Here is a 25,253-nt window from a genome sequence, read left to right as displayed (position 1 = left end):
TTTTTCTTTGGATTAGTATTATAAGTTTACTTGTACCGCAGGTATAGTGTTTTTTTTTGCAACAGGACCAGAAACTTAAATACAGATTAATAAGTATTTAAAAATAATTTTTAAGTAATTACAAATAATTACAAAATTAGAATTTCAAGTTTGCAATGCAATAATTAGAAAAGGTTCATAAAGGATTAAAAAAAAACAAATTTACTTTTTAAAAATTTAGTTTATTAAAATAGAAAAAAACTTCCATTTAAAATAAATTGAAAATAATTTAATAAATTTCTATTAGACACTAGTATTAACAGAACATTGGGGTAAAATGGATGTATTGATTCATTGGTTTCCATCGTATATAGTGAGCCTTATTAGTTTAAATTATCTCATAGCTTGTAACAGAAAAGATAATGTAAGTATGAATAAAATTTTCTACTAAAAAAAAAATGCGAACTATCATTTCTTTTTTTTTATTAATATCAGATAGAGGAACTTTTGTCAAAAATGAAAAACGATTGGTTTACTTGGAAATCGGAAAGAGAATTTAAAATTCTTTATAAACATGCTTATCAAGGAAGATTATTTATTATTTTATTCTTGGGTAAGAAATTAAATTTTTTAATTTCCTTTTTTTTCAAAATTAAAAGAAAATATCTTTCTCACTTACAGTTATTATTTGTGCCTGTTGGTTTGAATTTCTTGTTGAACATATTTTTCCATTAGTTTTGGATATTATAAAGCCATTAAATCAGTCTCGTCCTAAAAAAATTAATCTTGACGTTGAATATTATGTGAATCAAGATGAAAATTATTTTTGGATTACGCTACATATATGTCACACTAATACAGTAATGATTACAATTATTGTGAGCACAGATGCAATTTTCATTGCTTTTCTTTATCATGCATGCGGAGAATTATCAATATTAGGGTAAGAAAATGAAAATTTTATTTGCCTAATGAGAAAAATGATTATAATCATACATTTTACAAAGTTTTTTTTAAATATTTAAATACTGATGTTCACAAATCAACAATCTCTAAAAGTTCAACAAGATTTATAACAATCTGCAAGTTTTTCGATTTTTCGTCCCCCAATATTAAATCCTACATATTTTAAATTAATTAACTACTCTAAAAATTTGGGCTTCTCTTGCAGTCTGCGAACTTGTGATTAGCACTTAAAAAATATTGAGGAGCTAATTTAAAATTATATATTTATGCATATAATTATGAATAATCTTTTTGCAGCTTTAAATTAAAAAATATTGGCAAAAGAAATTGTAATCAATGGAATGCCGATAAAAATATAATGCAAGAGATTAAATTTTGTGCTAAAAAACATGATTCACTCTTAATGTTAGTATTAAATTCTAAATAAATTGAAACCACTTTTTGTTTTTTATACTCAGGGTGTCTAACGGTCAGGGAAAAGTCAGGAAATTTCTTTAATTTTCTGGAATTTTTGATGAATAAATTAAAGTAATTAGGGTCAGCCGGGGTAAATCCGAACGATTTTAGTAAGTTTCAACAATAACATAAGTTTTTTCTTTTAAAAGACAATACTTCCGGTATTCTGGTACATGAAGTTGTTACTTTACTTCCATAGAACAATTTTATGGGGTAGAAAATTTTTTACTTTGCAACTTTCCTAAAATACCGGGGTAAATACGAACGCCACTGTATTTCAGAAAAATTTTAGGGAAAATAAATTTAAAGTATTGCAATTGTTAAACTTATATAAAAACTCAAAAAAAAATACGATAATAAACCTATTATGTAATAATGCATCATATATAAATACAAAAATCAAACAGGTTAAAAATTAAAATGCATTACACAATTAAAACCTTCAATAACTTTATCAAATCATAACGGATTTTTGCAAAACTTGCTACAGAAAGTATTTTGGAGTGATTGAATGTAAATACAAAAATAAAAGTCAAATTTTTTAAATTCAAAATGGCGGACTTTCCTAAAATTTATTTTTAAAAATGATCAAATTTGCTAACCCTGAAACCCCCCGAGTAACAATTTTCGAGCGAATCCAATGAATTTTTTAATTCTCGTCCGCCATTTTGAATTTTGAAAAACTGACTTCAAATTGGTAATTAGCGACCCCAAAAACCGTAGAATACCAAATTTTATTAAGATCCTGAAAAACTTTTTTCAACAAACCATTTGGCAAAAAAATTGAAACACTCCTTCGAGAGAACAGAGATTAAGTTTCTGCTTATTAATTACTAACGAGGATACATATGTGACAGTCCCCGAGAGAAGGGACCTTAGCTCACCAGAGGTCAATATTGAGTTTTATATGGTAAATGATAGATTTTGAATTGCTTTTTCACATGCAAAAGTCAAAAACTGATTAGGATAATTGCTTTTGACACAATAACATTTTGAAGATGGGTATGTCAAGCGCATTTCGAGGCGGATTGTGGCACTCAAGAAATCAGCCCCACTACTTTACTTACACAACTATACTCTCGCGTACGTGAGCTTCGCGTACGTGAGACCCGAAGATACACGAAGTAGACGAAGCTCACGTATACAGAAACACAACGTTGTGTTAGTGTGGTGGGGGAACTTTTCAGAAGTTCCGCCCCACTCTTCGAGTTCCGCGTTTCTGCTTCTTCTTCAAACGCTTGCCCTGTGAAATTCGTTTTGGTGAGCTAAGGTCCCTTCTCTCGGGGACTGTCACATATAGAAAGAAAAACTTTTTTCTATGTACTTTTATAATGTTAAAATAATAGTGTAATCAAATAAGAAAACATTATTGAAAATACCGTTCGGATTTACCCCGGTTTTCCAATTTTCCGGGGTAAATACGAACGGTCTGATATTATTAATAAAATTTTACAGAAGGCCCCTGGCGGATCGCATGAACTGGAATCTGACTGAACTCGGTCCGATTTCAGTCACGTTTCGGTTCTATGTGGAAAAACCCATGAAAAAGGTGGAAAATGGTGAAAAAAACTATTGGAATGAATAAATAACTAATCCAAAGTTTTATTCATGTAATAATTTATTTGAATTCAGCTTTTATTAACTTATTATTAATGTTGAAAGTCAAAAGGTGCCCACCTGTCACTTTAATGTTCGCTTTTAGGTTTATTACGTCCTGCAGCCGTTAGGTGGCAGAAGCATGCAGGGAGCACAATGTCGCAGCTGTCATTATATTACTTTCCTACTTTTCGTTTTACAATCGCATTTTTGTATAGATTTGCACAATCTTTCGGATTTAAGAAATTTATAAAATAAGGATCCTTGGTATTTTTTCCGATTTTGAAAAAAGTGTCCGCGTTTTGAGAAAAAAGTATTTTAAACTCAATGTTTATCATTTTCACGTTCAGTGCCGTTTTTATAGGGCGATTATTAAATGCCAAAGAATTTCAGAGACCGTTCGACACTCTTAACTTTTTTTAATAATGTAATAAATAATTGAAATTAAATAATAAAATGCACTACTATTTAGTTAAAATGAATATTTTACAAACAAAGTTGAAAATGACAAAAACAATTTTAATGTAAATATTCACTATTATATCAAAATTACTAACATATTAATTAAACCTTTATTAATTATTTACATCTATTAAAATTTTCAAATAAAATTGTGTACGTTAATAAAACAAGAATGATAAAACATTTGAAGAGGAAAGAACCAGTTCTGACATCTAGCGTGTTTCGTGCGCGGCAATCTCATTATCGGCTAAGTGACATTCTATCGAAACATATAAACAGGACATTCATTACAAAATGTACTATTTTTTTTATTAATATGCACTATTCAAAACAAAAAATATATAATTTAGACACATTAAATATTCATTAATATATACACATTTGGTTTTATCACAATTTTCACTTTTTCACTTTAAATATTTACGAAATAAAGCAAACATTAAAGTGACAGGTGGGCACCTTTTGACTTTCAACATTAATAATAAGTTAATAAAAGCTGAATTCAAACAAATTATTACATGAATAAAACTTTGGATTAGTTATTTATTCATTCCAATAGTTTTTTTTCACCATTTCCCACCTTTTTCATGGGTTTTTCCACATCGAACCGAAACGTGACTGAAATCGGACCGAGTTCAGTCAGATTCCAGTTCATGCGATCCGCCAGGGGCAAAAATGAAAAATAGTTTCTGTTCTAGTATTCATATAACAAACAATTATAAATAATAATAAAATGAATTTTTAGCTTCTTTTTCTTCAAATACGAGACAAAATACTAAAAGAGTGTCATCTTTGACATTCAATCTTTTTTGCAATACTCGTTATCTTTGTTTATGCTGTTGCTAATTAACAAACGAAAAATGGGATAATACTTAGAATCTCTTCAAGAGGATCTGAGGTAAAAATTCTCATGTCTCAACTTGTAATGATCTGACTTTTATTGCCAAAGGATTTGCTCGCCGGATGGAGTCCGGGTACCTATTTTGACTAGTTACTTTAAATCTCGGTAGATGGCGTAAAGCGCCATCTATGTTTCGCTTAATTTCGGAACTATTTCTTACTATGATGTAGAGGAGAGGTGTAGTCATTGACGAGTCTTTATTTAAACCTTCGAAAAAGAATATATTGTTAAAATAAAAGAATAATAAAATATACAAAAATGAAGTATTACATAAAATAATAAAGAACAAAAGAAACTGTACAATGCAAATAAAATACTAAACTCTAGAAAACATTACTATAACAGACTTAGCTATTCTAGAGGAGCGTTCGCTGAGCTCCGATCGCGCTCGTCATTAATCCAGAATAAATTGGATTATGTTGGCGATTATGTTGGTCAGGACGACGCATATTACTTTCGCGTGCGGTACTTTCTAGAATTTATCCCCTAGATGACGGTACGGACGGATACTAGGGTCGTGCACGCTAGGTCGATTATTGTTCGTAATCGGGAAAAAGCTAGATATTGGATTCAGTTCCAATATTCATGCCTCACGCGAAGCTAGTGCACAGTAATATTCACTAGGTGTCTCCTCCACCCGAGAAGCGCCTCGAGATGGGGAATCGACCTAGTGCATCATCTTTGTCAAGAGAGGAGCGCCTCTACTCGACAAGGATGGTCCTGGTAGATGTGCGTAACCTGGTTCACCAGTCTTCCACGGAAGCGCCCATAGGAAGTCTGGTTCACCAGGTAGAAGGAGGGCGAAGGGTGTTACTGTTCCGCAGAAACGCCCACAGGAATAAGTACAGCTCATTCTAGGAAGTGAGGAAGGCTCTAGTGTTCAGAGAGACGCACCTCTACTGAGCACCAGGTAGCCAGGAGTGAATCGCTTCCAATCGTCAGAGAAGCACCTCTAGGCGAGTCGAATGAAGACTGACGAAAAAGGTGCGAGACGAAAGGTATATCACTAGCAACTAGGTGACAGCGAGTGGTGGGGGAAGAGAGTGACACTACTACTTACGCTGTCTACTTTCTCTCTTTTCGCCGCGCCACATACGATACTCTATCGTTACAAACTTATTTTTAGAAATTTTAATTAAGCTGAAATAATTAACGTTCGGATTTACCCCGGCTGACCCTAATTAACCCTCTCCCTGTCCTGGGTTATCCCCACTCTAACGCTATAGAATGTATTTCCCATAGTCCCCACCAGGCGACCGAATTGTCGCTTTTTGTCGATAACGGTCAACTGGCCAGGCAGAGTGTTAAGAATTTTGTTAATTGTGGATTTATTCAATGTCAATTATGTTAAGTAAATATTTTGATAAATCGAAATTTATTAAAATAACATTTATGTTAAAAAAATTTTTCTTTATACAATTTTTCTTGACTTAAATTCCGTTATATTGAAATTGCATTAATTTAAAATTAGATATACTAGAAAATCTGCTTTATATAATTTTACTAAATAAAAATTTGATAATATAAAATTTAAAGCCATAAAAATTTTTTGAAATTAAATGTTGAGAAATTAGTGGATAATAGACAGATAAATGATTTAATTGTATCAAAATAATTTTTATTTCATTAAAATAAAAATTTTTTAGTGTAAAATTTAGGTCAGGGAAAAGTCAGGGAATTTTTTTCCTAACAGTTGTTAGACACCCTGATACTGACTAATAACAGTTCGCAATAAATTTTACTAGTGCATATATGAACCTCCCAATTCTGTAACTCGTTTTGCGCTTGGTCGAACGCTCTATTAGTAGTCGGGTAGCAGTGAGCGTCAATGGCTCCCTCGCTACTATTTAACTACTAATAGAACGTCCGTCCGAGCGCTAAACGAGTTACAGAATAGGGAGGTTCATACACTGTTTTTTACGATTCAAATATTGAAAATAAAAGAATTTTTTATGCTAAATATTTTTCATACTTTTTATACTTTAGGTTTATAAGCGGTATCTGCAATTGTTTTTCTACTAGATATTTCATTGTCGTGGGATGTACTGTAATTTTACTTATCTCTGCAGGAGTTCAGGTAAAATAAATAATTTCTATTCTAATTAAATATATATTCTATCTAAATCTGAATTAGTAGTTTTCTACTAATGAAAGAGTGCGGATTCGTTTACCAATTGAATTGGTAACAGTTTTGACTCTTTTTTTTAGTAGAAAACTACTAATTCATGGAGTAAATCGGCTTACTAATTTAAAATAGTAAAAAAATACAATTTACTCCATGAATTAGTAGTTTTCTACTAGCAATTAGTAGTTTATTTTTACTAAAAAAAAGAGTAAAAACTGTTACTAATTCAATTGGTAAACGAATTCGCACTCTTTCATTAGTAGAAAACTATACTAATTCAGATTTAGAGAGTTGTAATCAATTTATTTTATTTTCAACTAAAGAAATTAACTTATTATAAATATTAATGTTACACTGACGTTGCAATAAATGAAATTAAAAATAAATTTAAAATAAATTATCCAATATCGAACTCTTCATATTTATCCTTAAGAATTATTTTTTGGACCCAATCAAAATTTATTAAATTCTTTAAATTTATAGAAACTTATTTCTATAGAGAAGTTTGCTAAATATTTATTTAATATTTTATTAAAAAATAATTCTATACAATGCAGATTATGATGAATTTGAGCCAATTAAACATGGAAAGTGTACTTTCAAGATTTATATTTTGTCATATTTTTCATGTTTTTTGCATAAATTTTTCTTGTCAACGTTTAACTAACCACAGTCTTCAGTTCTTCAGAAACATGTAAATTTTATTATTTTATACAAATTTTTCTTTAAATATATTTATATTTTGCACAATATTTTTAAAAATGTTGTGCGTTAAGAAAGTGCAATCAAAAAATTTGTTAAAAATTTCTAACTTAATGTACTAAATGTATCAAATGTTTTTGTTTTATTTTATAAAAAAAAAATATATTTTAAAACAAACGCACAAATTTTAAATTATTTCAGATACGATGGATATTGGTATGAATTGTCTAATAATAATCAAAAAATGATTTTAATGATAATGATAAGAAGCACAAAACAGTGTAAATTTACAGGAGGTAAACTATACACTTTCACAATGTCAAATTTTGCCATGGTTCGTATAAAAAGAAATATATTTTATTAATATATATATATATACTGTTTTTATTCTTCTTTCAAAGGAATATAATTATTTTTCAGATTTTAAATATGTCTCTATCTTATTTGAACATTTTAAAATTTCTAACTACAATTTAAATATAATATTTTATTAAAGAAACACCACGACATATGTATAGTTTTGTAAAAATAGTTTTATAGAACAAATGCTGATGATTTTTTTTAAACGAATTTGAAAAATGTTAAAATTCTATATAGTTAAAATTCGTTTATACTTAACATTTAATCTTTTAAGTATATAGTTATATTTAAAAAAAAATTTTAAGCTATATTACTTTCTTAAAATTTGAATTGCTGTATTTTTTTTAAAATTTCTGATAATTTAAAATTTTGAAAGTTTTTATTTAAAACTTTTTTAAATAGCTGACCAAATAACAATCGTGCGCCGCACGTTCCGCGCGTCACGTGTGGGGCACGAAGTGATGGTCATAACACATGCATTTCGTTTGCACAAAGTTATATTGTTCGATGTTCGATTATAGTTGTATGTTTTATAGGTAAGTTAAAATTTGTATGCATACATAAACATAACCTTAAATTTTTCGTGTGGAAAATTTCGCTTAAACATACATTTATAATAATAATAATAATAATAATAATAATAATAGTGAAAAATAAAATAATAGTGTGAAATAAAAAGTTTTATTTTCATATTTACGCATTTTTATCTATTAAATAAATTTTTAAATACTAAAAATTAAATAAATCTTTTTTAAATAGAAATTAAATGCACTAAATATGCATTTCAACGTCACGCGTGCGACACATATGAGGACGCATCTGCGTGCACAAATGATGTCACGCCGTGCTGGTTAATAGGCATTCGTGCGAGCAAAATGTCTAGCAATGTGCATGTATCCTTGCTATCTGGGTGAATTTAAAAAAAATAATTGAATTTTTAAAAGAGATGGAGTGAAAATTTTTAGAAATAATTAAATCTCAAAAGATTTAAAGTTTTAGAAAATTTAAGTTTTTCATTATTTTTTTAAATTTGAGACAATAATTAAATTTTACAGAATTTTTAATTAAAAATGTTTTAAATGATTTAATTTTCAAAAAGTTTAATGAAAATTATTATGGTTTTGACAATAATTTAACAATTAAAGATAAATTTTTTTTTAAATAATTGAATTTTAAAGGAATCATATGTGAAATAAAAATAATTAAATTTCAAAAAGTTTTATATTAAAAATTTTAGAAAAGATTAAATTTTAGAAGTTTTTAAATTTTTTATAAGTAGTAATTGAATTTCAAATTTTAATTGCTGAAGATTTTTTTTTTAATTTTTGTGAATAATTAAATTTTACGGAATTTTTAATTAAAAAAATAAAAATGTTTTAAATAATTGATGTTTTGAAGAAATTTGATTTAAATTATTAGTTGTGTTGGAAAAAAATAAATAAGAAAAAATCTGAATTTTTTAAGCCAAAGGATTTGCTCGCTGGATGGAGTCCGCATACTTCATTTGACTGGTTTCGATAAGACTCGCTAGATGGTGTGAAGCGCCATCTGTGTTTCGATGTTTAAATATGAACTTTAGGATTTGTTATCTCGAAGAGGAAGGTTTAAGTCAGTGACAAAACGTTAATTAAACCTTCGTAAGAAAATATATTGTAAAGCAAAAAAAAAAAAAATACAGTAACAAAAATGAAAAAGAAAGAATAAATATAATGCAAAAATATAAAACAAGACTCTATACAATCCAAAATAAAATACTAGATTTCAGAAAAATAATAAAAATAAATAAAATAAGCCAGCATTGATGCTCCGGTCTGGCTCGCCATTATTCTGAAATAAATCGAATAAATGTATTTTACACGTTCGCAATGATGTTGGTCAGGGTGACGTATATTATTGTCTAGGAGTTAAGCGAGGTGGTGGTCGCAAAAGCAGCTTCAAACTACTGGCTTACTCATAGTAAAAAAAGAAAATAGATAGAGGCGAAGAGAGACAGAGTAAGCTGCCATCGGTTGTCCCGAGACGCAACTCGAGGCCGGTCGACGGCGAACTGAGGAAATTTGTTAGTGATGGCAGATATTTATAGAACAGTCGCGGCGCGATGAAAGGGGAGATCGCCAGCTGCGCAGCAATGTGTGCGCCGTCGTTACTCACTACTCAGCTGGCAGCGAGAGAGCTGTATATAATCTATATAGGTATATTATATGAATAAATTTTATTTCTCACAGAGTTATTAAATGAAATTTTCATTAATTATTAAATTATTAAGTTTCAGATTTTTAAATATACTTAAATTGCATATGATTTTGAATTGAAATTTTTGTTAATTTTATTTGTTGAAATTATTTTTTTTTAATTTTAAACAATTATTCCCCTATATGTGATACTTTTTCTATTGTTAAAAAATTAAATCTTGATTTCATTGTAATAAAAATTTAATAATAAATTATTAAAATACATAATAAAATGTTAAAATAAATAAAATTATAATAATTTAAAATAAATAAGAACATTTTACCTTTAATGATAAGGTATTATAATTTTTTTGCAATATTTGTAAGTTCTGTTGTTTCTTAAAAAATAAAATACTTTATTACTCCGTTATTTAAATTATTTAAATGAATAAAAAAATAAAAATTATTTTTTTTAGTGCTTACTTATTATTATTTAAAAAAAAATATTTTCAGGAAGATATTTTATGAAAATACTATTTGTGAACGTAAATATTATATTAACAATAAATAATTTTTCGTTGCTTTAAACTTTTTCACACAAAAAAAATTGACTATTTTAGAAAGAGAGACATTAGTTATAAATAAAAACATTATTTTTAATATAAATAATGAAAAATATACTTTACATTTTTCTTGTAAAAATAACTTTAATATTTTAGAAGTAACACTTTAACTTTAGTGATTTTAGGCAAACACATCTGTTTTTGTAAAACAAAAAGCTCAGTAAAGCATCATTGTAGAAAAAAAGTGCTATTGATTCTAGAAAATAATAGTTTATTTTTTATTTAACAATTTCCTAAAACATTATGTGTAGCTGACATAATTTTAAGTTAATTCTTTTTTTTTCTCTAAGAAATAAATGCTTAAAGCTCATGAGTTATAGAAGTGTTGTTGAAGTTTAATTAGGGTTTCGAACTTTTTTATTATGTAGACAGTATAAGATAATTACATTCAAGAAGTTTTTAAATCTCAGATTCTGACATAAATTTTTATTCTGCCTTTCAATAAGAGCAATAAGTGTTAATACTTTGATACAAATAAAAATTATTTTTAATGGATTTTTTTGATGTTAAATACTATAGAATTAATAAGAATCTTTTAAAAATATGTGGTCTCTGGCCTTTTCAATCGTACACAACAAAATGTTTTGCAGTAACATTTCTTGCATGTTCCTATATTAGTCTACTTATTCCACAGGTATAACAAATGTTTGCTGGTCAAAATTAGTTATCTTATCTAAAAAGTTTAAAAAGATAATTAAAAAAAAAATGTTGGTCGCCCTGAAATTAAAATTTTGTTCTTTGGTACAAAAATATTGAAAGTTACTGCACTAATCAGTTTACTCTATATTAATGAATCCAAAAGTTCACAGTAATAGACAGTGATTTTTTGTGAATATTAAAACGTTCGCTGTGAAAAAGAATAATAATTTTCTGATTTAACGTAGTGTAGAATTTAATTTATAAAGTTAGACGATTAGAATTTTATCAAATGAGAGAAAATTATCATTTTTGTTTATATTATTTTTAAACTTATTAAAATTTCTTTGAAATTTACAAATGTCAAAAACTTATTTCGCCGGATACTTATATGTAACCAAAAATTCACTGATCAGAATACTTTATTCCCAAAAATTCCACTAGTCAGATTGTTTAAATTCCCAAATCGCAATTTGTCAAAATATTTAACATTCCGAATTTCCATTTGTCATAATATCTAACTTCCCAAAATTTCAGTTGTCATAATATTTATGTTCCCAATTTTTTATTTGTCAGTATATTTTACTTTCCGAATATCCATTTGTCCAAATAATAAACTTACCGAATCTCTAGTTGTCCGAATATTGAAATTCCCAAATTTGCATTTGTCAAAAACTTTTAATTTCCCGAACACTAAGATAGCAGAATAGGTATTACTTTATAGGAGGTGGTGAATAGAAACGACATCTACTCTACCTTACCGACTCAATACAGACGAGAAATTGTATTTGAACAAATGTGTCAGGCGAGTGTCAATTCTACTATCTTAGTGTTCGGGAAATTAAAAGTTTTGACAAATGTAAAATTGGGAATTTCAATATTTGGATAACTAGAGATTCAGTAGGTTTATTCCCAGTAAAAAAAGATTTATTGAGCAAGCGATTTGGCTGATTGAGCAAGCCGTCTGCCCAATTGTCTAAACGACATTCGGACAATTGGACTGTTTGCTCAATCATCCAATGCATTATGCCCAATCACCAACATTGTATTTCGCGTCTAATAAAAGAAGAAATCGGTCCGAGTGTTGAGAAAATGATAAATTATGAATAATTATTGTTAAAAAGCAAGAAATAATATATAAAAATAATACCTGAAATAAGAATAAATAACGAGTTTTGTAAAATGTTATTTTTTAGTTGACAGTGCACTGATGTAATATGAATTTTGTCGGTAAAAGTGAGGAGTATGATAAAGAGAAACGTTTCTTTATCGACTCGTGATACATTTCAATTGATAATAATAAATTGTTGTTTTCTTGTTTTTTTAAAAAATAAGGAGAAATTTCAATTGAGTATTTAAAAATAAATTTTAATTGATTTAATTTAATTTAATTAGTGGATTAATGAATCAGTGAAGTGAATTAAATTAAATTAGGTTAAATACATTGAATAGTGGTAAGTAATTATATTTTGTAAAATTATTATTTATTAATAGAATTATATTCTATGTTAATTTATCTAGTATTATTCTTTTTACAAAAAAATAAGTATAAATAAAAACTGGTAAGTAAAATAATTGAATTTAATAATAATATATTTATATTATTAAACTCAATTAATTAAATAAAATAGGATTTTTATTAAAAGAAACAATAAATTAGAGATTTAAATTAATCCAATTATTTTAAAGAAAATTTTTTTTTATATATCAAGGATCAAAATATAATTAATAATAATATAATTAATAATCCTATTTTATTTAATTAATTGAGTTTAATAATATAAATATATTATTATTAAATTCAATTATTTTACTTACCAGTTTTTATTTATACTTATTTTTTTGTAAAAAGAATAATACTAGACAAATTAACAAAGAATATAATTCTATTAATAAATAATAATTTTACAAAATATAATTACTTACCACTATTCAATGTATTTAACCTAATTTAATTTAATTCACTTCACTGATTCATTAATCCACTAATTAAATTAAATTAAATCAATTAAAATTTATTTTTAAATACTCAATTGAAATTTCTCCTTATTTTTTAAAAAAACAAGAAAACAACAATTTATTATTATCAATTGAAATGTATCACGAGTCGATAAAGAAACGTTTCTCTTTATCATACTCCTCACTTTTACCGACAAAATTCATATTACATCAGTGCACTGTCAACTAAAAAATAACATTTTACAAAACTCGTTATTTATTCTTATTTCAGGTATTATTTTTATATATTATTTCTTGCTTTTTAACAATAATTATTCATAATTTATCATTTTCTCAACACTCGGACCGATTTCTTCTTTTATTAGACGCGAAATACAATGTTGGTGATTGGGCATAATGCATTGGATGATTGAGCAAACAGTCCAATTGTCCGAATGTCGTTTAGACAATTGGGCAGACGGCTTGCTCAATCAGCCAAATCGCTTGCTCAATAAATCTTTTTTTACTGGGATATATTCATCTTACCAATTTCAACATAATAAATATACTATTTGATTTATCCGATGTCTTGATTAAATAAGAATACCCCTACATATTGATTAATGTAAACTTTGAAAAAAGTCTATTGAATACTAGATGAGAATTTATAGGCCAAAATTTATCTTTAATAAATCATTATTTATTGTAATTTTGATAAGAATCAACTCTATAAACATTCATTTGACTCTCAAAATGCATTTTTCCTTCAAATTAAGTCGATTTATCAAGTTTTTTTTTGAAGAAACCAAAAGATAACCTAAAATTAACCGAAACTTAACCCAGCTGGGTTAACTTTCGGTAAATCGAAATCGCCATGGTTTCGGGAAGTTAGATATTATGACAAATGGAAATTCGGAATATGTTAAATATTTTGACAATTTGCGATTTAAGAATTTAAACATTCTGACATCTACAAATTTGGGAAGTTAATTATTCTGACAAATAGAGATTCGTTAAGTTAAATATTCTGAAAAATAAATTGTTTGAAAATTAAATATTCTAGCAAATTGCGATTCGGTAATTTAAACATTCTGACTAGTGGAGTTTTTGTGAATTAAGTATGCTGATCAGTGGACTTTCGGTTACATAAGTATTCGAAGAAATAAGTTTTTGACATTTTGATATTCTGTCAATTGGGTTTTGGTGAAAATGATGGCGACCCTTTTCAAATATAAGAGGAGATCTTATCAAAATCGGAAGAAATTCCAATAAGGAGGCATTCAACTTTGAGGTCACTAAAGCGGTTGTAAGCATATGGCGAAGGTGAAAACCGTGGATCGACAAGTCACACTGGAGATTCGCAACTTGGATTGCCTTACCCAGGAAGAAGAGGTTGAACAGGTGTTGGCGGAAGTGCTTCAGAAGCCAGGAAGCAGGAAAGTGACGATCCTAGGACCCAATTAACGAGGAATGAAGTTTGCGGTTGTAGTCATCGACCCAGAGGAAGTAGACAGGCTGAAGAAAGTGGGACGCATTAGGATTGGCTTCATCTGTTGCCTAATAAAAAAAGGATGATTTTCATTCGGTGCCACAGGTGCCTGGCGTACGGCCACATAGAAAGAGTTTGTAAGGCAGCGGAGGGTAAAAAAAGTAATAATCGTTTGTCCGGAAATACTGAAAATAATACAGGAATAGGGATAGCGAAAGGAAAAAAAATTATAACAAAGATCAATATATAAAATATCTTTATTAATCCAAACATACGAGAGTGGTGCGTAGGTCTCTCAACGATATAAATAGACCTTGAAAAGAAACTCGGCGGCTCCAAACTTCGGTTGGAAGGAACGATGAGACTTACCTTGAATAGCATTCTTGAAGATTTTCAAGAAAATTGTGATCTTTTGTGCATGAACCTTTTTTCGGCAATTCCTTCAGCTTTGAGGAATTTTTTGTTTGGGTTTAGTTTAATTGAATGTTTTAATTTTACAGTCTCTATGGTAAGATAGTGTCATTGCTAGGAAAGTCATTTTAGTTTTGTAGCTGTCGGATAAATTCGATATTAACATTCTCTAAAATTGTTCTAAAGTAAAAAAAAGTATTTCTATATTCAATAAGTTTTAATGTAAGAATAATATTATTAGATGATTTGCTACATTAAGCTTTGGGGAGAAAGTTTAGATGGAATTATGGTACGCACATTACCTCTCTTGACAACACTTCTCTATGCAATAAAATTGCTAACTTGTATTTTAAGTTCTGATAAGGTAATTAAGAAACAAATAATAAAAAATTTAGTGCTAAAGTTAGCAAAATAGTTGAAAAATTAAAATTATTTGATAATAATTAAATCAAAGTCATAAATCATATCGTAAATTAATTAAAAATAAAATCTTTCCGATTGGTTTGAAAGTGTATAGAAAATGTCTATGGGCGATAATAATAAATTCTAATTTAGTTTAAAGAATTTCTTATTACATAGCTGTAATAAAACTTAACGCTGATTTCTTAAAATTTAACATTCTCTATTAGCAATTAATTTTAACTAATTAAGAAGAAATTTAGACATTTAGAAATAATGCTACATATATGCATCTAAAAATAGATAAAAAATATACTGAATACAATGAAAAGTCATTGGGAATTAATATCATCTGAACCAGAATTTGATCAATTTCTTAAGCAGGCTCAAATTGGAAGAGACTGTTCGATTATTTATATAGGTATGTACAATTAAATTTGTAAGTATAGGTACTATAGTTTTAAAAATTAATTTCAGTAATATTTCTTTTAAAACCAAAGCTTTATACCAAACCCTTGCAGTACACACATTTCGCGCCTGTTTCTATTTTAAATCTATATAATTACTGACCAAAACGACCATCATGATCCGACATATCGATTGTGTAAAGTATCCGCTAGATCTCTTTGTTAAGCTGGAAAATCTCCAGCAGTCTTTACATCGCTAATAAATCCATTGACAGTAATCTAGCAAGTACCAGAACATCACAAGTAGAAGTTGTTCTGAAGGCTGCAAATATTCTCCGTGCCGGATTTTTCTGTGTTTCTTTTCCTTGAAGCCACCAATATTTGTCATCATCTTCGACAGGTTACCCATGCATTCGATGGCTTTGTGTCTCTCTGGTCTGTGACAAGTAGAGCCTCGGTTTTCTCAAAAACCATTTTCTGACCATGTCGATCAAACCAAAACTCTATTTGCGTCATAGACTATCATCGAGTTTTATCTTTATAAAATTCGTCTCGTCCGTGCAACACATTAAAAGCACGTCATTCGCGAACCTTGTTAGAAACGTATCTTCGAATGAGCCCATCCTCAGGAATCCGTCATACATAACGTTCCATATGATTATAGATCCTTCGTACCCATTCGCAACCCCTTGACGTTTTATCGCCTCGATACTAATATCCCATCTCGCGGAATTAAACACGTTCCGTATATAAAATTATATTCATAGATTTATTATTTGTTTACTTATGACTAATAAAAATTAAAATGATAGGTTACATAGGTTTGACTACAATTTTCTATCTATGCATGCCATTAATACCATGTTTAATTGATCAAATTGCACCGCTTAATGAAACTCGAGAAAGAATTTTTATTTATGAACTTGATTATGGAGTAGAGGACAATAGGGATTACTTTTATTGGATACAACTTCATATATTTATTAGTGCATTCTCGAAAATAATTCCTCCAGTTGGCTTTGATACATTATTTCTTATATTTACACAACATGCAAGTGGAATATTTTTCGCATTAGGGTAAACTATTAATTTTTAGTTTTGAAATACTTATTTTGACAACTTAATAATTATTTGTTATGACAGTAATAAACTAAAAAATATTAACAAAAACATACCTAAGGCAATTAATTCAGTTGAAGAGGAAGACATAATTTCTCAAGAAATTTCAAAATGTGTAGAAAGACACTGCATTGGTTTAGAGTTAGTATAATCTGTTAATATATAATTTGATATGTTGACATTTAAAATTAACAGAGTAGTTTAAAGTAAATGTTCGAAATAATGAATGTGCGACGAACTCGTTGCACATTCGTTGCATATTCATAATTTGTGGAAATAATGTAACGATTATATGGTTTTTTATATCAGGTTTATCTCTTCAATTGAATCATTATTTGCAATCTCTTATTTATTGCAAATACTAACTACTGTTGTCATTATAAGCCTCATTGGAATATTGGTAAACAAAATTTGTTTTATTATTATTTCACTATCAAGAATATAATAATAACGGAATAATAAATTATTTTTTAATATGGATATTTTACAGGTATTAATTAATTTAGATAAACCACATGAAGCTGTAAGATTTGTATTGTTTGTTGTAGCACACATGTTTAGTTTGTTTTATTTGAGTTTATCGTCTCAACGACTAACTGATAATACTTGCTTACTTTTTGATAATATGTAAATAAGAATAACTTTATTAATGTTTGTATATTTACCCAATGGGAAATAAACCATTGGTTGCAATAATGGTCCAACAATGGGAGCCAGTTGTTCCAATATTGGGTGCCAATAGTTTTATCAAGAAAAAAAGATTGCCTGCCAACCGTGGACCAATATTGAACCAAGCATTGGCAAATTTCCCATTGGGTATTATATATTCTCAATGGTTTTAATTATTTTTGTTTAGATATTTCTCTCGATGGTATAATATGCCACTAAAATGTAGAAAAATGTTACTTCAAATAATGATGAAAACTAAAGATTCTTGCAAAATTACCGCTGCTCAAATTTATGTTATGGATATAGAAAGCTTTTCAGGGGTATACTTTTATTTTTTGCTATATAGTTCTTCTAGTTCTTAAAAAGTTAATTTCTGATCGAAATATTTATCAATATTTTATAAAAAATCACTAAATGTAATTTGTTTTATAGATGATTCGAGCTTCAATGTCTTATTTTACAATGTTGTCATCAATGAGATAAACACATAAATACAATGTTTGAGAATATATGTAAAATTTAGCAAATAAGATATAAATGTAATGTAGAAACGACTTGGAAAAATTAAGAGTTTATTTTACTAACTACGTGTAAAAGATTTTTTTTTTAATCAAGTGTAGCAATTACCCACATATTACCAGATAGTACCTAAATATTTTTTTTTGAAATTGCATAGAATTTATAACAACCCCCACAGCAACGAAACTTTCCTGAAAAATTTAAAAAATATTTACTTGCAATATTTGGAATATTTAATTGCAATGTTTATTGAAAGTTAGGTAAAGATGTAAGTATCCCACTTAAATAAATGTTTAGTGTGAAAATTTAATTAATTAATAATTAAATCCTAAATTAACTAAACCAAATCAATTTTGGAATATCAGCTGCAATTGCGTTATCATTGTTTAAAGTTTAACTTTTCGTCAAAAAAGACGTCATTTCTTAATCTTTCTTATTTACGTATATAAACATCAAATTTTACGTCATTTAAGACAAAATATTCACACAAAATAAGACGTAATTGATTAGCTTAAGATAACAAAAATTTACATATTATTTGACGTCATTTTTTTCATATGGGAAGAAATAATGACTGTTATTATGTTAAAGACGGAAGTTAAATTAACAAAAGAAAATTTTAGAAAAATAATAATAATTAAATTACAAATTTAAATGCGGAAGTCTTCTCTTATATACTTTTATTTAATATGAATTTCTCAATACTATCTATTTAACTTCTTATATTCTTAAAGCATTTGCACTTTTAAAATTAAAAACCAAAATCAACCCTGACTTGGGGTATATTCAATACTTTCAACCACTTTTTGTGGGACTTCAATAATATATAATCATCCGTTTTTTGCGGGAATCAACACAACATCCGCTCTGCGGGAAATGATACTGAACACTTGAACTATTTTCTTGTCTAAAGACCGACTATTTAAACTCCTATTACAACAATGAGATTGGTGACAATGATCCACTCCCGATTCATGTAGAAGGAGAGTTGCTTTTGCAACTGACTTCTCCTTATTTTCATGCAATTTTAACAACGTTGCATTTTTAACTGAGTTAGTGATACATTCAATCGCCTACTCTTCTTATAACTTTCATTAATATTACTTACCAAGCAGCGCGGTATATACTATTTATTTGTCTAAGGATTATCAGTAATCCATACAAAGGAGCTCGAATACAATATTATACAATGTGATTTACAATGATATAACACAACAAATACAGTAAAATATACAATCCAGCAATACACAATCACATTGAGAATTCTTTATTTAATAATTTTTAATAAAAAATTTTGCAGCAGCACGGTATATCCCCTGAATATCCCTTGAATACCACCGTGGAATATTCCCATGATCTTTCAGGAAAATCAAAAATGTCCGCATCATGGGAATATTCCACAGTGACATTCAGGGTATATTCCAGTGACATTGAGGGTAATATTAAAGGAATATTCCAGTGATATTGAGGGAATATTTCACGGTTTTATTGAATTTTTTTTAAGTGTTGAAATAATAGAAATGTGTTATAAATTGTTATTTGAATAAGCAGGAAGATTAAAAACACATTTAAAAAAAAAATTCAATGTAACCCTGGCGGATTTGATTTACCTAAATTCGACCCAGCTGGGGCGAATCTAAGTCGAATTTAGGTAATTATCAAAAAAAAGCTTTAAATTGATGAAAATTTATAAAAATTAGTATTGTGAGGTTCAATGAACATTTATAGAGTTAATTTTTGTAAGAATTTTAATTATTAACGTGATAAATAATAAATAATCACTTGATATGTGCAAGTGGTCATAATATTGAAGACCCACATATTTAAATAACATAATGAGAATTTAGATCATGTTATTAATTTGTAATTAATTTCAAATTAATTATTCATTATTAAGTAAATTATAAGAAAAGACAAGACTTTTGCTAAAGATAATTTTGAAACAATAATTAAAAATATTCACAATATGAAACACAAAAATGTGTGTAGTTTTTTTTATATTATATAAATATTCGAAAAATAATTGATAAATAATGATTTTAAAAAAATTATAAAGTGACGGAAAATTCGTCCCTAACAATTATATTACAATACAATAGTTATATTTTATTATAATTTTTCATGAAATTATTAAAATATTAATATTAATTTATGTGATATATATTTATTTAAGAGAATGTTCTTATCAGTTTGGGAAATAATGACGAACTACACTAATGTGTATATAATACAGAAATCACTTAAAATTAATTACAAGTGAATTACAACACTGCTTTTGGAGAAGGTAAGATGTGTTTTATTTTTTTTTTTATACTTTCTTTTACTTATATTCTATTTCAACTTTCAACATTATATAACGAAACTTAGTTGCGAATTATTTCAAATGACAATATTATTAAAATATGTATAAATTAAAATGGTATAATAATTTTTAATATTAATTATTTAGATTCCAATCATGGCTGTATCAAAAATTGTAATTCTTTTGGAAATTATTCTTCTTATTATGTTATGCATCTGCAGCAATGCTTCTGAATTAAATAAGAAACAAAAAGCGAGATATGAAATTGCACGACTCACTGTTTTAGGAATGGTTGATCCAGAATTGTTTTATGACTTAATGCATACGAAAAATTTTGATAATAATTGTCCAAATAGATTAACGAAGATGTACAGAACTCATAAAGAAATGTGGATTTCTCACCTCAATCATAAAAAAATTTCTCCTCAGAACCCTTATTGGAACAAATTAGGTTTATATGAATTTGCAAAAATGTATAAAATAGTAAATTATATATATATACGTAATAATCTGTCATCTGTATTAAGTTTTGAAGATTGCTTTTCAATTATTCATTACACTCAATTTGGCTCTGAACGAATAACAGATGATACGGATGAAGGTAGACAAATGAGAAATGCTTTCTACAGATTAGCAATTAGACAATCGAAAGATCCATATAAATATCATAATTCGATATTGTATCGAGGACAAAGTAAACTCAAAGCATGGTATAAAGAACATTATAAAAATACAATGGAACAATTAACAAAATTTACTTCAACAACAACAAGTGAAAATGTAGCACGTAGATTCGCGCAACATAGAAAAAATGAAACTAACAAGATGTCAGAAATTTATGAAATTTATTTTCCAAAGCCATTTTTGAGTGCAAATATTGTTAATATAACACTTTACCCTCATGAAAAAGAAACAGTTCTGCTTCCAGAAACAAAATTAATTATCAAAAAAAGACTTCGGAGGAAGGGACAAAATTTAATTTTTTGGGAAGAAATTCAAGGAATAAAGTATCCGGTTACTTCTGTTGATTTAAAAACAAATCTAACTCATAATGATGAAAATTTGAGTATATTTGAGCAGCAGAAAAAAGTAATGATAAAATTAAAAGAACTAAAAGATTCTGGTACAAAATTTTATGTGGACTGTTAAAATCATCATATGTAATATATATATAGGAATGATATATAAAAAATGTATAAAATGATATCATTGTTTTATTTTATTTGAATAATTTTATCCCTTTCCAAACAAATCACGAAAAACAACTAAAAATCAGACTCCTAATGCCCTCTCTAATTTAGAAAAGTAAAAGTAGCAAAATTTATTAATTTTATATCAGGGAATAGAGTTAGTGCAACATATTGAATACCACAGTAGTATTTAGTTTTATCAGCTACGTGTTTAAATTAAAATATATGAATTGAGTTAAAAAATATTGTTAAAATTGTTAATTTTGTAAGCTCACATATTGGTTGTTAAAACTTTTTTGTAAATTAATGCAATAGTTAATAAATTAATGTCCAAGATTAATATTACGAAAAAATGTAAATTGTCACCGAAATATTTTTTTTAATCTAAACGTAGCTTTAAGGAACTAAATACTGCTCCGCTATTTCGTCACCTGATAGAAACAACATTTTTATTTTAAGCAATGAAAATAGATCCTTTCCTAACCAATATAGACACATTCAATGATTAGAGGGAAAAAACAAAGCTCTTTCTTCATTGAGGGGCTAATAGGAAAAGTGGGTTATAATTCGAATTAGAGTAAAAGTGGGTTAAAAGCCTTGCGAGCAAAAACGGATGAAAATATTTTAATTAATTTATCTATTTGGAAGAAATATTGATGACTTTTCATTTACAAATATTATTTTTTTTTTATTGCTATAAAAAATTATAAATGTTTCTTCTAAATAGATTAATTAATTAAAATATTTTAACCCATTTTTATTCGGAATATTTTTATCCAATTTTTGCTTGCACCCAAATTGAAATCCACTTTTGCTATAAGCCCTTTCTAATGTATGTCTAGCAATGAATCTATTTCATGGCTATGCTGAATACCATGTTGTACCTCTCAAGATATATTGATGCACTTACTAAGAATTCCACTTCCAGGATCTTCTCGAACCCTTGCTACATGATATGTATCGATTATAAAAACTATATATAAACAACCTTCGTATCTTGAACTTAACATTAGTTTCCAACAATTCACTTGTTAAAAGTTTTAACACATTTCCGGGTAAAATTTAATAGTTTATAGGGAATATTATTAAAAACTTTTAAAAAATAGATATTGCCGATACGAAAGTTTTAGAAGAATAAATTTACTTATAGTACATTCATACTTATGGGAAAAGTTAGAAAAACTGTTATTATAGAATAAAGTCACTTGCCATGAAGTCCACAGTGAATATTGATTATTATAAAACTTTCTATAGAATAAATGAATATCTCCTGTGTTCAGTTGGATATTGGCCGTATCAAAATAAATTTATGCGACGAACTATTTCTTTTTTTCATTGGATTAGTATTATAAGTTTACTTGTACCGCAGGTAATGTTTTTCATTTTGCAACAGGACCAAAAACTTAAATACAGAATAATAAGTATTTAAAAATAATTTTTAATTAATTACAAATAATTACAAAATTTGAATTTCAAGTTTGCAATATGCAATAATTAGGAAAGGTTCATAAAGGATTAAAAAAATAAATAAATTTACTTTTTAAAAATTTAGTTTATTGAAATAGAAAAAAACTTCCATTTAAAATAAATTGAAAATAATTTAATAAATTTCTATTAGACACTAGTATTAACAGAACATTGGGGTAAAATGGATGTATTGATTCATTGGTTTCCATCGTATTTAGTGAGCCTTATTAGTTTAAATTATCTCATAGCTTGTAACAGAAAAGATAATGTAAGTATGAATAAAATTTTGTACTAAAAAAATGCGAACTATCATTTCTTTTTTTTTTACTAATATCAGATAGAGGAACTTTTGTCAAAAATGAAAAACGATTGGTTTATTTGGAAATCGGAAAGAGAATTTAAAATTCTTTATAAACATGCTTATCAAGGAAGATTATTTATTATTTTATTCATGGGTAAGAAATTAAATTTTTTAATTTCCTTTTTTTTCAAAATTAAAAGAAAATATCTTTCTCACTTACAGTTATTATTTGTGCCTGTTGGTTTGAATTTCTTGTTGAACATATTTTTCCATTAGTTTTGGATATTATAAAGCCATTAAATCAGTCTCGTCCTAAAAAAATTAATCTTGACGTTGAATATTATGTGAATCAAGATGAAAATTATTTTTGGATTACGCTACATATATGTCACACTAATACAGTAATGATTACAATTATTGTGAGCACAGATGCAATTTTCATGACTTTTCTTTATCATGCATGCGGAGAATTAGCAATATTAGGGTAAGAAAATAAAAATTTAATTTGAGAATGATACATTTGACAGAGTATTTTCTTTCGTTCCCCATATTGGATCCGACATTTTAAATTATTAATTAATTTTAAATTAATCATCTACCCTAAAAACTTGGGCTCTTTTTGATCGGTGCGGTGATTACAACTGCGAGCTTCAACCCTTGCTTTTTGGGTCCTAAGACCGTCACCTTTCTGCTTCCTGGCTTTTCGAGCTTTTCCTGCATCCTTTGATGCACTTCGTCCTGGGTAAGGCAATCGAGGTCGCGAATCTCCAATGTAACCTTTTGATCCATCCTCAACACCTTCCTTATGCTTTCAACCACTTTTGTGATCTCTAAATGCCTCTTTGTTGGAGTCTCCACCGATTTTGATCAGATCTTCTTTTCTCATAGGCCTTGCACTTTCGAACCACTTGTGACTGATTTCCGGATTCATTTCCTTACGAAGTTTGCTCAGTACGTTGGCATGTGTCTTTCCCGTTGCAATTTGAATTATCATTGTAGATCCATTCGTCACCTTCTTCTTCTTGGTTTACTTAGGATTCGGTGCTTCCGCGTCACTTTCGCAATTTTCTTCACAAGTGCTGCCTCCTTTTTCTTCTTCCTCGTTCCGACGTCAGGTCCTCTCTTGACTGGAAGATCCTGGTTAAAATTTCGGACTTATTTCAGATTAAATACATTAACTATAATAATCTTGGTATTCATTCATTCATTCATTCATTCATTCATTCATTCCGTCCGGACCCCTGCTGGGTTTTCGGTGACAGAGAAAAGAACAAGTTATGGAGAGAAAAAGGTATATCTTTATTTTGCAAATGAGGGTTAGCTTGACCTGCAATCTGTTAAGAAGGATTAATTAATAACTCTGAGGACCCAGGTAATTATTTCTTTCTCCCTTTATCACGTGAAAAAGCTATAAAGAAAGTGTAAAACTGAATAGGTAACGCATACCTTTCTTTCTTACACCAAGAAATATAACATAAGTACTTCTTTGTTTAACATTGCGTTTCTCTATCTAGACGATTGAAAATGGCATAAGAACATCATCGTCTAAAATCTTAATCTTCTTCCATTTTTGTTTTAAAAATAAAAAAAAATATTCATTTATATGTATATATGTATGTAGGGGAGAGTGACAAACAGTGGAACACTTTTTTTCAAAGAGATATTAATATGTCAATTTTATATATTTTTGGACACTTTTTGGTACTACCATAAAATTTCAAGTTTTTGGAACTTGATACATTTTTCTTGTTTTTAAGGTTTGTGTTAAACAGTGGGACACCTATTATTAATTATTAAATAATGAATAATTGTTTCAATAATAATATTCTGCTTCATACTTTGTAAATACATATATATGTTTTGCATTAAATAACGTTAACAAATGTTTCAAAACACTCATAATTTAATAATATTTTAAATTTTTATAATTTTTTATTACATTTCATTATGTACTCCGAGTTAATCCTCATTAACAAAGGTTCTATTGTCCAATGGTTGGTTCTTTTGTGGTATTTGTTCCGGGGTTTTAATACAGGTATAAATACGTATATATGTCATTTATAAT

The 25,253-nt window shown here is 27.8% G+C and overlaps 2 protein-coding genes across 2 annotated transcripts; both read left to right on the top strand.

Moving 5' to 3' along the window:
- Positions 1–485: 485 nt before the first annotated feature.
- On the top strand, positions 486–7,732 carry LOC127286493 (uncharacterized). The gene is made up of 7 exons (XM_051312933.1): positions 486–592; positions 661–922; positions 1,243–1,350; positions 6,347–6,437; positions 7,043–7,179; positions 7,389–7,521; positions 7,608–7,732. Exons 1-7 carry the CDS (start codon positions 496–498, stop codon positions 7,662–7,664), a joined length of 885 nt encoding a protein of 294 aa, XP_051168890.1. The 5' UTR covers positions 486–495; the 3' UTR covers positions 7,665–7,732.
- Positions 7,733–10,790: 3,058 nt separating this feature from the next.
- LOC127286492 (odorant receptor 4-like) lies at positions 10,791–21,367 on the top strand. Its single transcript, XM_051312932.1, has 11 exons — positions 10,791–10,975; positions 15,057–15,179; positions 15,518–15,635; positions 16,434–16,698; positions 16,765–16,881; positions 17,050–17,140; positions 17,231–17,367; positions 17,597–17,729; positions 17,842–18,196; positions 20,102–20,212; positions 20,378–21,367. The coding sequence occupies exons 1-9, from the start codon at positions 10,832–10,834 to the stop codon at positions 17,890–17,892; spliced, it is 1,179 nt and encodes a 392-aa protein (XP_051168889.1). The 5' UTR covers positions 10,791–10,831; the 3' UTR covers positions 17,893–18,196; positions 20,102–20,212; positions 20,378–21,367.
- The last annotated feature ends 3,886 nt before the right edge of the window (positions 21,368–25,253 follow it).

This window comes from Leptopilina boulardi, unplaced genomic scaffold (genome assembly GCF_019393585.1).
Source record: "Leptopilina boulardi isolate dan_hultmark-lab unplaced genomic scaffold, ZJU_Lbou_2.1 LbouV2_362, whole genome shotgun sequence".
NCBI classification, from domain to species: Eukaryota; Metazoa; Arthropoda; class Insecta; order Hymenoptera; family Figitidae; genus Leptopilina; species Leptopilina boulardi.
Note: the sequence above shows the minus strand (reverse complement) of the source record. Positions and strands in the feature narration are given on the sequence as shown.